The 12,878-nt window shown below is 44.2% G+C and overlaps 1 protein-coding gene and 1 gene segment (V, D, J or C); both read left to right on the forward strand.

Annotated features, from left to right (window-relative positions):
• Nucleotides 1-6,226, forward strand: part of LOC139017648 (T cell receptor delta constant-like) — a 51,242-nt gene extending 45,016 nt beyond the window's left edge. The window contains 4 exon segments of the C gene segment in view: nt 2,104-2,379; nt 2,961-3,026; nt 3,369-3,482; nt 4,647-6,226. Of these exon segments, the coding sequence occupies nt 2,104-2,379; nt 2,961-3,026; nt 3,369-3,481 (455 nt within the window).
• LOC139017637 (T cell receptor alpha chain MC.7.G5-like) overlaps nt 1-12,878 on the forward strand; it is a 288,027-nt gene that overhangs the window by 200,248 nt on the left and 74,901 nt on the right. The gene's annotated exons all lie outside the window — the stretch shown is intronic.

The following is a 12,878-nucleotide window of genomic DNA, read 5'->3' on the forward strand; positions in this document are numbered from 1 at the left end:
TTACCAAATCAATACACTATGCTCTATCTGAAATGATGACTAACAGATTCAGAGCTCAATATTAAAAGTGGATGAACTCCTTCAGACACCTGTGTTGCCAGCTATAGTACATTGTTCAAATTATTCATACCAGGTATCTCCAGCCCAAAGTGATCATTGACAACTGCCTTTGAACGTAGATTTTTAAATCCCAAGCAAGCCTTAATTAGCTAACTAAATCAGACTAGGATCAGAAGATATGCTTAAGTAGCCAAGGAGATAGAGTTTTTTTGTTTCTGTTTTTTAATAGACACGTTTCCTTTTTCTGTAATTCATAACTCCCTTGAAAATCAACTGGAATATATCTCAAACCAAAGTCAGTATAAGTGAGCAAGAAATGTCAAAGTTCCGAAGGGAGGAGAATGAGCAGAGCATGTGGTTTCTAAGCCGTTACCGCTAGGGTTATCAGTGTCTGTTATCAGTGGCTTGGGTTCTCACGTAAGTTGAAAGCATTTTCCAGGAGAGCCCTTTAAAAAGTCCCCAATCCCTCTCTTGTCTAGAGCTAATGCCAAAAAATATAAGAAACTAGATTCTTAGGAATGAGTTTCCTGCCCTGAGTGTGACTGTAATAGAATCCAGTCTTTTAGTTGAGCTTCCTAGCAGAAGGGGCGGGGGGAGAATTATGATGGTAGTGATGAGGGGCCTTCTCTGAATAGCTGATTCTCTAGGAAAACCCTGATCAGCCATGGTCCATTTATAAAATGGTGATCAGCAGGAACTTCCTGACAAGCAACCACTCCATCTCAACCAGATATAACTGATTGATTTGGTTATAGCTCTGCTACCGTGAGCTTCACAGCTGAAACCCAAATCCAGAGTCAAGATCGACAAGAACACTAGAAAAATTATTCCATATACACACTCATTACCAAGACTTTTGTTTAGCAATACCTTATGTCTTGATTGTAGACCATAGTAAATAAAAGTACACTGGAATTCAACATTATTTAATTTGATATTAAGAAGCCAAACTCAACTAAGTTTTGAACACGAAGGGCCATATTCACACAAGCTAGTAACATTGAAAATCAGCAGTTAAGCTTACCTTTGGAAACGCATCCAGACACCATTCAGAGGTTGGATGTCTTTTTTGATTTCAGGTGTTTGCAGAGCTCTTTTTTTAGCATCTATTTTAAGATAGCCTAAGAGTTTAAGTCCCCATGGACACAAAATGTATCACAACTCAGAAACTTCAGTAAGGCACAATGCAAAAGAATCCTTACTACCACCCTCAAAGCTTCAAGACTTTTGGTTTTAAGGGGGATAAAAGATGCACATACAGTATAGCAGACAGATGGTAAGTTGAGGTGAGGCATGACAGGAGAGAAGGCTAGGAGGAGACCCAATTATTGGGACCAACATTCCAGAGCTCCACTTAGAATAAAACAAGAACAATGGACTTCAACTGATTTTATATCTATGAGGACTTCCTGAGAATGATAGTTGTTATTCTTTGATTAAAGACTGAAAGGAAACTGTAGGGTAGACTCTTACAAAAGAATAAGTATTCACCTAAAGACAGAGAGATGTATCACTTAACTTCAGCAGATCCCTTCCAGTCCATAAAATGGAGGCGACACCCTGAAGTGATCCCAACACTACCATCCTCAGAGTGTTTGAACCAGTTATGTAGTCCTTCTCATACCCTTGATTCTTTAATCGACATAACTTAAAGCATGAACACCTGCCCTGATTTCCCTCTGAAGGCCCATGCTTTTAAAATAAACAAATTGATGTGGACAGGTAGTCAACCTGACCTTGATTGTCCAGGGGATTGGTTAATTAAGGTTAGATTATTGAAACTCAGATGATCCAGAAATTTTTTTGTAGTTGTTATTTTCCATCTCTGCTCCCAGCCATATCTCTTAGCAGCTCTTAACTTGAATTTAAACTGACTGACTTTCATTTCTGCTCCCTTTGGCCATTCTTTCATGGAGGTGTTAACAAGCCCGGGTTACTAACAGGACGAAGTATGGGTTGTAGTGTTTGGCACCAGGGAAACTGAGGCAAACTCTAACATATTGTGGATAATCATCTCATGAAATAAACTGATTATATTTGCAGAAAATCAGCCTCCTGCCAAACCATCTGTTTTCATCATGAAAAATGGGACCAATGTTGCTTGTCTGGTGAAGGATTTCTACCCCAAAAATGTAGATATAAGTCTCCAGTCATCCAAGAAAATAATAGAATTTGACCCTGCTATCGTCGTCTCTCCCAGTGGGAAGTACAGTGCTGTCAAGCTTGGTCGGTATGAAGATTCTAATTCAGTGACATGTTCAGTTCAACACAATAAAATCTGGTACTCCGCTAACTTTGAAAAGATGACAAATTCTTCAGGTAGGTCGTATCTGGCCTTGGGGTCTGGGATTGTGGAGAAGAAAAGTTAGGGAAAGGGAAGTTGGAAATGTAAACTCCTGACAAATGGCTCTCAACATGGTGTCATGCTAGAAACAAGACATAGGCCCAACTATACCCTGTCATTGGCTGGGAAATTGAACTTTCTCCATTTTTGAGTTAGAATCTAAGACAAAATTCATCTGTTTCATCGCCATCTCTCTTCTTCACCAACAACTGTCCCCTTTATACTAATGGTTATCCTACTACTAGACTCTGGAGTTAAAAATCCAAGTGAAGTCTAATCTAGTGTGAAGCCCAAAACAAAAGCTAGCCCAGCCTCTCATGGGTTAAGAATCCTAGTTCTTCCTACAAATTAGAAGCATGCCTGGATAATGGCTTCATGGTATAATGATAGCAAGCCCTAACTGGTAGAAATGTTGGCTGTGCAAATAGCTGTATGACCTTAACCAAGTCACACCTCTGGTCCTCAGTTAACTTCCTTAAATCTCCAGTTTTAAAACCTAAAATCCTTTGAGCCTCTTGGTTGCCAATGTAATCTTGACCACTTCTGTTTATTGCAGATCATCTAAAACCAATGGAACCTGAAAAAAAACACCAAACTTCAGAGATCTACCATAAACCCAAAGGTTAGTTGAAATCAAAGGACCAGCTTCACAACTGAGGGGTAAAGCAAACTCTGGGGCCAAAAATCACCAGATTTCAAAAGAAAACAAAAACCATACTTGAGCCCAGTTGGTTTTCTCTGACTCTCCAGCAGACATTGGGCTGCAAGCATGGGTTTCCAAAGCTTGCCTGCCGAGCTGGGTGTAAGCAGCAGCCTGTGGTCACTGAGGCACCACGCTGGGCTTGCAGACCAGGAAGAATAATGGTGATCTGGGGCAGGCTGGTGTCAGTGTTGGGGGCCCAATTCCTGGAAGGGAATTTATTCTCTCAAGGAAGTCACCATCTTCACTCTTGTTCAACCACAGTTCATGCCGAGAAGGTGAACATGCTGTCCCTCACAGTGCTGGGGCTCCGAGTGCTGTTTGCCAAGACTGTTGCTGTCAATTTTCTCTTGACTGCCAAGTTACTTTTCTGTTAAGGTAAGAATTAGCTGCTTCTTATTCCTACCTCCACCCGAACTATGCTGCACATGGGGAGAATAGCGGTTTAGAAATTATAAGAGACCAAGAAGCGTTGGAAAGGGAAAAATACATAGACACATATTTCAAATTAATGAGGGGAGTTATCTCAGATGCTCAGCATAACAATACCCCACTCCCTGTTATCCTTTATTTCAAGCCAGACTCAAACCCATTGTGTAGTATAATGTAATACCAGTCAATAACCCCCACCTCCAATGCAGGAGCTAAAAAATTGGAGCTAAATAATGAGAATTAGTCTTCTTCACTTGACTGTTTTTGTTTATCTGGCCACGGGACCATTGGTTACTTACAAAGCCAGCAGGAAAGCCTTATCTAAAGAATATTCAGGTGGAGCAGAATCTGTCTTTGCCCAGACAAAGGGTATGCCAGCTCCCAGTCCTTAATCATAGGACTCGAATGTGTAGACCAGCCCATCACTGAGGTGAGCCTATACCCCCACTACTCATGAACAGCCCACTACTAGCTACTCAGGATGCATATGAAGTTGAGGCTGAGACAGTAATTATTTGCCAGACATCACTTGCATTCCCTCTTCATGTAAACTTAGATATGAAATTCAAACCAGAGCCTAGGTTTTCCTATAAAGCTCCTTCTCCAATACCCCCAAATACTCCTCAGTCCCAGATCCCAATCTAGGAACAACCCTAGACTTAGAGTGTTTGACTGATCCTACTCAGCCTGCAAGCATACCCAGTCATTCCTGAACAGGTGACTGTTTTACCAACAGCCCCAAGGACACAGACCACACTAGGAGTCAGAGATCTGAGTTTCAGTCCTGACTTTGTCACTAGCTCACAACGTTACCTTAGCCAGATTTCTTCACCTCTGTCAGTCTGGGTTTTTGCATCTGTAAAATAAAGAGCTAAGAATGACTAAGAGCCTATGGGGTTTCATGACTTGTGCCAACACTGATACACTGATAGTGACAGATGAACTATTGCCATGTGTAGAAGGGAAATAGCCATGACTGATTAGTGATGACTGCAGTGGTACAGCCACAACCCATACTGGCCATCCCCAGACCATGTACGGCTGTGATTCCGTGCAGCACTGACCGTCTATGACTCTACATCAACTCTGACAACTTTCCTTCACTTGCAGGCTGACAGGCAGGAGACAGCTACACTTCCTGAAAGAAACCAAAGCCTACAAAAGTGCTTCTAAGGCTCCTGACTTCTCAGTGATTCAAGTTAACCCGCCCCAGCCTTGCTTAAATGGCTGCTTCCCAAACAACTTTCTCTTTGAAGGCAACAAACCCAGCTCATCCTCCAGCCTCGTGGAAAGACAAAGTCCTGGGGGGTAGAGTTATGGTCCTGCATGCTTTATATGCTGCTTTATAAATGGATATAGAGATAAAAGGGGACAGAAGGCTCATTTTTTATTTCTACAATTGATACACAAATGGTGTCTTGTTCCTTTTACTTTCTTTGCCTTCAGGACTAGAAAGTAGGAGCCAACAGGTTCCCAGCTCTGTTCTCCAAGAGGAAAGCAGACTCCGGGGGGAAGGAGGCAGGTGTCCTTTACCTTAACATGAAAGGCTCTGCTCAACCCAGCACTAGATCGGCCCCAAACTGGCATCTCATCCACAAAAGCACTTTCTGCTCTTTCTACTACTTTACAAACAAAATTACATTGGACTCTCTAACACTCTCCGTGTAGGCAATGTGAGTATTTTAATATCATCTAAATACTCTCCAAGTCACTCACAGAGATCAAAGTAAGACAGAGGAAATGCACTTCTTTCTATTAATTCATTTAACAAACATGAATTGACTCCCTCTAAAATTCCAGGCACTGTGCTGAGGGTGCAAAGATGAACAAGACAGGAGCTTGCCTTCAAGCAACTCACTATGTAGGTATTTTTGGAGGGAGGGATAGAAATGAGAGCCCTAGATTTTCCCTGTAGAAACTGTGTATCCACTCTCTCTTGCCTGCCAGTCTCTGCATGGAGAGTTGGAGGTCACTGGACACTGACTCTGGCCTGGGCCCTTGGTTTGCATGGCTTTCTGCCATTCTTCTCTGACCTGTCTCTGTTGTATTTATTAAAGTGCATTGTGTGTGCCTCACCTCTGGCTTTACCCTATTGTGACCACCATAAGCAGAAATTTACCACAGGGCGCTATGAATTCGCTGTTGGTCAGATTAAGCTTATTGGTCAAACCCCAGCTTCCTGAGCCCCCAGCCTTCAGGCTTTCTGCCTCAGGGGCCCAGCCCTGGGTTTCCTGTTGTTGCTGCTTCTGCTACAGCAATTCACAACAGCAGTGTCCCCAGGATAGCCCATGAGCTCTGCTACTCCCCCCTCAGCAAGGCCACAGCTGTTTCCAGGTGCATGCACCTCGGTAGCAGAGCCCTAGCAACCCAGTATTGTGGTTTCCTCAGCACCCACATGGGTGTCAAGTGGGGGCTTATGAGGTTACAAGTGAAAGAGCACCCCTCACCAGCAACTCCCTTGCCATCACCATCAGCAAACTCACACATCATGTCTTCATAGCCCAAATCAAAGAAAGGAGGCAGTAGCACTCTGAGTCAATGGGGTGAGGACAATCTAAATGGACAAACCAGGTCCATCCAGGTAAAAACCATGAAAAGATTCCACACAACTTCATCTTGTATATGTAAAGAATGCTTGTTTCCAAAACATTCACATCTGTTACCTTGAGTCACATTAAAATGTTTCTCTGAAGTTACTAAGTACAAAATATCACATTTCATTTTTCAAATGGAAAATATATATATATATATATATATATATATATCCCTCCAAAAAGGTCTGTACCTTGTCCAAAGTCATCCAGTGAGGCAGGGATATTATTGAGAGCAGGACCAAGTTATCAAGTTCCCCTACAATAGCACACTGCATCCCCCAAAAAAGAGCTAGGTGTTGACTTGAAGTTTCAGCAAGACCAGATTGTCTAAATACAGGATTATCCTCTATTTAGCATATGAATGAGCCAGCCTCTGGCCCACTTTGATCATCAGAAAAAGACATCCTAGCACATCACAGGATTATGAATTTCTTCCACCAACAGGAGCCTTCAGAAAAGATTGAAGGCAGGAGCCAGATGGGGCTGTGGCTGCCTTCAGATCTGGGGCCATCACACTGTGAATTACAGTTTCACAGGCAGCATCACGAGAGCCCTGAGGGAGACTGTTACGCACTCAGTAGGCAGCAGAACAGAAGCCCTAGAGGCTGAGTCATTTGCCCAAGGCCTTAGGCTCCTTCACTCTGTTCTTTTCCTTCCTCTCCACAGTGACTGCTCTTCACTTGTCTGTTTTAAAGCCTAGGTAAACTGCTGCCCAACCATCAACTGTAACACCTCCTAGGCTGCAGCGGTGAGAGAGAGGCCTAGAAAGGCAGCACAGCAGCCTGGCTCTGTCATTAACCAGCTATCCAACCTTGGGAACATCCTTCATCTCTCTGGGCTTCGCTGTATTTCCTATAAAACAATGTCTGAGACTTCCACTACTTCTAAGATTACACATAATAACTCTAATAGTTGTCACATGGCAGAGAATTCAGTGGAGGTAGAGGAAGGGGACACCAACTTCCAGGCTGAGGGTGTATTTATTTTGACATCACATAGTTGGTTTCCCCAGAGGTCATTCTCTTCCCTGGAGACACCACTGACCTCCAAACTCGGGAACTTTCAAGCTAGAGTTCTGGGATTCACAGACACGTTTCTGGGAATATCTCAATGCTCTTCAGTGAAAGAAAAATGTTCCCCAAATGAAGTAAGTGAACTGGAGGTATCAACGGGCATCCAGGAGAAATAAAGTGGCTGCACTAGAAGACACAGGACAAATGGTAAATTGGGGAAACTGTGTTTAAGTAGATAACTTTGAGTCCAATTTAATTCTTAAAAAGAAAATAGAGCAGTTCACAAGAATGGATAAGTGATGGAGACTAAAATAAGGACACTTCTGATGGGCTCTCCTTAGACTGGCCCTTCGCCTGCATCATGCTGATACCCTCACAGCACACGCAGTACATACTTGTTATGCCCACTCTTTATCAGGCATGACCTGGGTGCCGGGGACACAAAGATGACAATCCCTCAGACATTCAGTTCACCTTTCCCCACAGAAGTCGCTCAGGTAGCAAGGGGACACCGAGTCAGAAATGGGAGATGCTCTGCTCCATCTGAAGCCACCGTGCTCCCCTCGATGGGACAGGCACCTTATTATTCAGCAGACAGGGTAGGGCATCTATAAGGCAAGCTTGGCACACACGTGACTAGGAAGAAGTGCCATGTCCAATGATGTGAGCTGCTCCGAAAGGCAGGCTGTGCTGGGTTTGTGCACAGGCTTCCTGGGCACCTGCATCACCGTGGTGAGTTCATGGCACAGTAGTAAGTGGCTCTGTCTTCAGTCCTCACTGAGGAGATCACCAAGTGGAAGGTTCGGTGGGTGTGACTGTGCTGCACGGAAAACCGACCCTGAGCAAATTCCGCGTCATGGGCCCGAGTGTTATCCCTGTAAAGGATAATCTGAAAGGAATGATCTGGCCTTCTTCGGTACCAGGATAAACCTGGATTTAAGTACTGGGTGTCATAAGTACAGAGCAGTGTCACCTCACTGCCAGTTGCCACTGTCTGGTCCAGGGAATTCTGGGTCACTTTGTTACACAGCATGCCCTTGTCTGTGAAGAGAAGAACAGAGGAAATAGTGAAGTCCTGCACCCCCAGCCACTGGGTGCAGCACAAGCCCACCCAGAGGGAACTCAATGGGCAGAGGCAGGAGAAGGACACAGAGATAAAGGTCAAAGGCAGAGAATAACTGGAAAACTAGTGTAAGAGAGAAAGACGCCAAGCCGTTGAAAGTCAAAGAAAGGGAAATGGGCTGGCAGAACAAGAGGAACATCAGCAAGTGAATGTACTTACAAAAAAGCAAAAGGCTAAAGGCCACAATACAGATCATCTTCTTTTCATGACAGAGCAGAGGGTATAGAATGAAACGGGGTCCTGAAACCTCTGAGACCATCTTAGCGCTTCTGACAGGAAGGAGATCAGAAGGAAATGAGAGGAGACAGGCAGCCCTGGCGGTCACGTGACTGAATTACTCCCTGAAGCAAATGCTTCCAGCCAAGGAAGCGTTGTTGTTGTTATTTTGGTCCTCAATCCATCTTGAGCGAGTACTTTGGTTAAAAAAAAAAAAAAGAAAAGAAAAGAAATTACTTTTTTTAAAAAGACAGAAATAGAAACTGCAAGCCCAACAATCACATGCTTAGATATCAAATTGCTATAAAAGTGGCCTACCCTCCATTTTTTTTCTTTTCTTTTTAATCTTCATCCAAGGATATTTTTTTCCATTGATTTTTAGAGTGAGTGGAAGGGAGGGAGGAGGGAAAGAGAAAGAGAGAGAGAAAGAAACATCGACCATCGATGGGAGAGACACATGGATTGGTTGCTTCCCACACACACCCCTAGCATGCGCCCCTACAGGGGCTAGGGAACCTGCAACCGAGGTACTTGCCCTTGACCTTGACTGGGAATTAAACCCGTGACCCTTCAGTCCTCATGCCAACACTCTAACCACTGAGCAAAACCCGCCAGGGCTACCCTCCGTTTCCATATGCTCCGATCACAGACTGGGGTGCCAGGGTGTGGTCACACTCTGGCCATGGCAGCGCTGTAGAGGGGCACCTCACACAGCTGTGCGCACTTGTACTTGGTAAATGAAATAAATGAATGAGTACCTTAGACAAGTCCCTTCTGCTTCTATGTAAAGACAGGGGTAAAAGGGATGAACAAAGTCAATTCTAAATCTGTCTCAGCCCTGAATTCTAGAAACCTGTTACTTCTGTTTCTTAAGGACTGCCTGACCCTGGGAGGGTTTGCTGCACCTCTCTCCTTGGGCCCTTTGCAGCACCCACTTGGCTCCAGCTGAAAAAATTCTCCCCCAAAGCAGAGCTTCCCAATGGGCACACTGCGTGAGTGGGTACAAGCTTGCTGAGACAGTGCTCTGTGTGGCCAATGGGGTCTGGGGGGTCGAAGTCCCTGCGGCCAGCTCTCCCAGCCACGTCCCATACCAATGCTATTTTCTGCAAAAGCCAGGACATAACAACAGTTGGGAAACACTGTCCTGAAAAATAGAAGACTCACTAATTCATTCCTCCAAACCTAGGCGTGTACTAGCAGTGGTTCTAGGAATTCTTTTGTCTCCCTTTCCCCCAATTCATCTGCAAGTTCTGTCCTTTCTGCCAGGGTGTCCTCAAAAATTGTATACATCCTTTAACAGCTGATAGTTCAATTTTGAAAATGAACTTTAGTAAACACTGCCTTCATAATTATTCAAAGTGTGTAAACATTTTTGGGGGACACCTTATTTATCTCCAGTCCATCCATTTTTCTCATCTCCTGGACACCATCATCCCTTGTCAGGACCACTAACTGGTCCCCTTGCTTCTGCTTCTGTCTCTGGGCAACCTCTTTTCTAGGTATTTATGGAATAAATCATGATGCCAGCTGGACCTCCTTTCCTGGGCCTGTAACTCCCTGCAAATGGTCTGATCCCTGCCTCCTGCCCAGCCTCCTGGCTCGTCCTCTCCTCCCTCTTTTACTCCCCTCAGCTGCTGGGGCCTTCCTTCTGGTCCTCTATCTGCCTCGCTTTTCTAGCTGCCTGACACTCTGGTCTGAGTTCTTCACAAACCTCAGCTCATAGAGGCTTTCCCTCAAAGAGGCCACCCCAAGTAAATTAGTCACCTCCCTACGCCCCACCCAGAGTGACCCTCAATTACACCTCCTTATTTCCTCTCACATTTGTTATTTGTTTCTCCTGTCTCACACCAGCCCCCAACATGCACACACCACAGTGTGAGCTCCATGAGGGCAAAAACCTTGTTTATCTTTTCACTGATATATCCCTAGCCCCTAGCTTTGTGTCTACCACATAATTGACAATCAATAAACATACATTTGCAGAACAACAGAATGCAACTTTGTTCACTTAAAAACTCACCATTGGCATGGAGAAGGTTTCAGATTTAGCAAATAAAAATTCAAGACACCCAGTTAAGTTTGCATTTCAAATAAACAACAAAAATTAGTCATATTTGCGACATAGTTGTACTTTTAAAAAGTAGTCATTGTTTATCTGCAATCCACATTTCACTGGGCCTGGTGTATTTTACCCAGCAGCCCTAGGCACGGAGAATACCAAAAGTGAACACCAGGCAGTCCGAAGTCCCACCATGAACGCCTCCCACAGGGGCTGTCCCACTGGAGTAGCTGCTGCCCAGGCTTGCACTGCCGCCTGCAGGCAGGGGTCCCCTCCACAGGGACCCAGCCTTCTGCTGGCAAAGGCCATTTAGAACTTCCAGGTCTCTGACACCCATGGGCTCTGCCAGTCCCCACCCAGGCTCCTGGTGACTGTCCCTGTTCTAAAGGTGTTGCCCAACCTTAATATTTATAAGAAAGCCAAGTGTTCCCACCAAATCTAGGTGGTAACAAATTAAACGGCCATTCCTCTTCTGACTGTCCCACCTCAATTACATCTGACTACATCTGGGAACGGAGAAGAGGGCTCCAGATACCCTTACGAAGAGGGACACACCCTCCCTTAATGCTCCGCATGGAAGGCTCAGACGCTGAGACTTCCTTCAGGTGGCAGAAGCATGACTCTCCCCACACGGTGTCCTCCCAACACACCTTGAAAGGCATCCCTTTAGGAAGGGCACCTCTGAGAACAGCAGCTCAGAATCATGGCTAAGAGCAAGGCTCTGTCGTAGAAACAGAGAGTAGATTGGTGGTTGCCAGGGACTGGGATTGGGGGATGTGAAGGGAATGGGGAGATTTTGGTCAAATGAGTACAAAGTTCCAGTTATACGATTAACAAGTTCTGGGGATCTAATGTATAGTCTGATGATTATAGTTAATAATGCTGTATTATATACTGGAAAGTTGCTAAGAGGGGAGATCTTAAATGTTCACACCACAAAAAAGAAATGTGATTATCTGACATGATAGAAGTGCCAGCTAATGCCACGGTGGTAACCACTTCTCAACATATAAGTGCATCAAATCAACGCATGGTGCACATTAAAATTACACATTGCAATATGTCGATTACATCTCGATAAAGCTGGAAGAATTAAAAATGTAATTTTTAATTGAAAAAATGTTGGGTTCTAAAGCTAGACTGCCTGTGTTCAGATCAGCCTTAGCATTTACTTTCTGTGCAACATCATACATGACCTAATTCTTCCAAGCCTCAATTTCTCCATCTGTAAAGTGGAGATAATAATTATAGCTTTCTAACAGGGCTATTGGAAAATTAAATTAAATAACACATGCAATGCAACAGCAAATAATCTAGAAATGTTAGGCATTGCTGTTGCTATTTTTTTAATTAAATAGATTGATGAATATAGTTCCTGAGAGCTTTACTCTCATCAAAGATGTTCAGAGAAAAGATGCTGAGTGAATCTGAAAAGGAAAGTTGAGAGATCTGACAAAAGACATGTTGATCAATGGCAAAAAAAAAAAAAGGTGAACCATATCTTTAATTTTCTGTCAGTGCTGCAAGCATGTCATAGCGCTATGTGCTCCCCCTAGACCTGAGCCAGCTGTGCTTTTCCCAAATCCCTACGAGCATTGGGAGCAAGAGAAACGCTCCTTGTAGCCACTGTCCTATGTCTTCCAAAAGTTGCACAGGCTTGTTCATGAGAGACCATAATGTATAAACAAGTGGCCCCCAAAGTTGCAGGGTAAGAAGGACTCTCAATGCTGAGGGGAGGGAGGGTGGAGAGAGGTGGAGAAGGGTATAAGGGGGATAAATGGTGATGGAGACTTGACTTGGGGTGATGAACACACAATAGAGTATACAGATGATGTAGTATAGAAATTGCGCACCTGAAACCTGTATACTTTTGTTAACCAGTGTCACCCCAGTAAATTCCATAAAAGGGGGAAGAAAAAAAGCCTCTCAAAATTGAATGATCTATTACAGACTTACTGCCCTTGAATTTCTCTACCACGTCTCCTTTAAACCTACTGACATCTGAAGCCTGAGCCGCTCCTCAAAGCAGTGCGTGCCCTGGACTGCCTCTCAGTAGCCAAAAACCACCACTCAGGAGGGGGCCCTTGAACCTGGCAGGGTCCACGGGATTTTGTAAACAAGGCTACTTTTGTCCCACTGCTTGGATCTTGATTACTGTTCTCACCGATAAAAGAGACTTTTCTCCCAATTTCCTCTGAGGTGGGCAGCTTTGTTTTTGACCTTGTAGCGCCCTCTACTGCTCTCATTAGCCCATCTCCATAAGTATGTCATAGTGGATGTCGACAGAAAATAGGTCAGGGGAGGAAAATATTCTTTGTTCACAGCTTAAGTCAAACA

This window comes from Myotis yumanensis, unplaced genomic scaffold (assembly GCF_028538775.1).
Source record: "Myotis yumanensis isolate MYYU_CA2020_CCGP unplaced genomic scaffold, mMyoYum1.0.hap1 SCAF_1, whole genome shotgun sequence".
NCBI lineage: Eukaryota > Metazoa > Chordata > Mammalia > Chiroptera > Vespertilionidae > Myotis > Myotis yumanensis.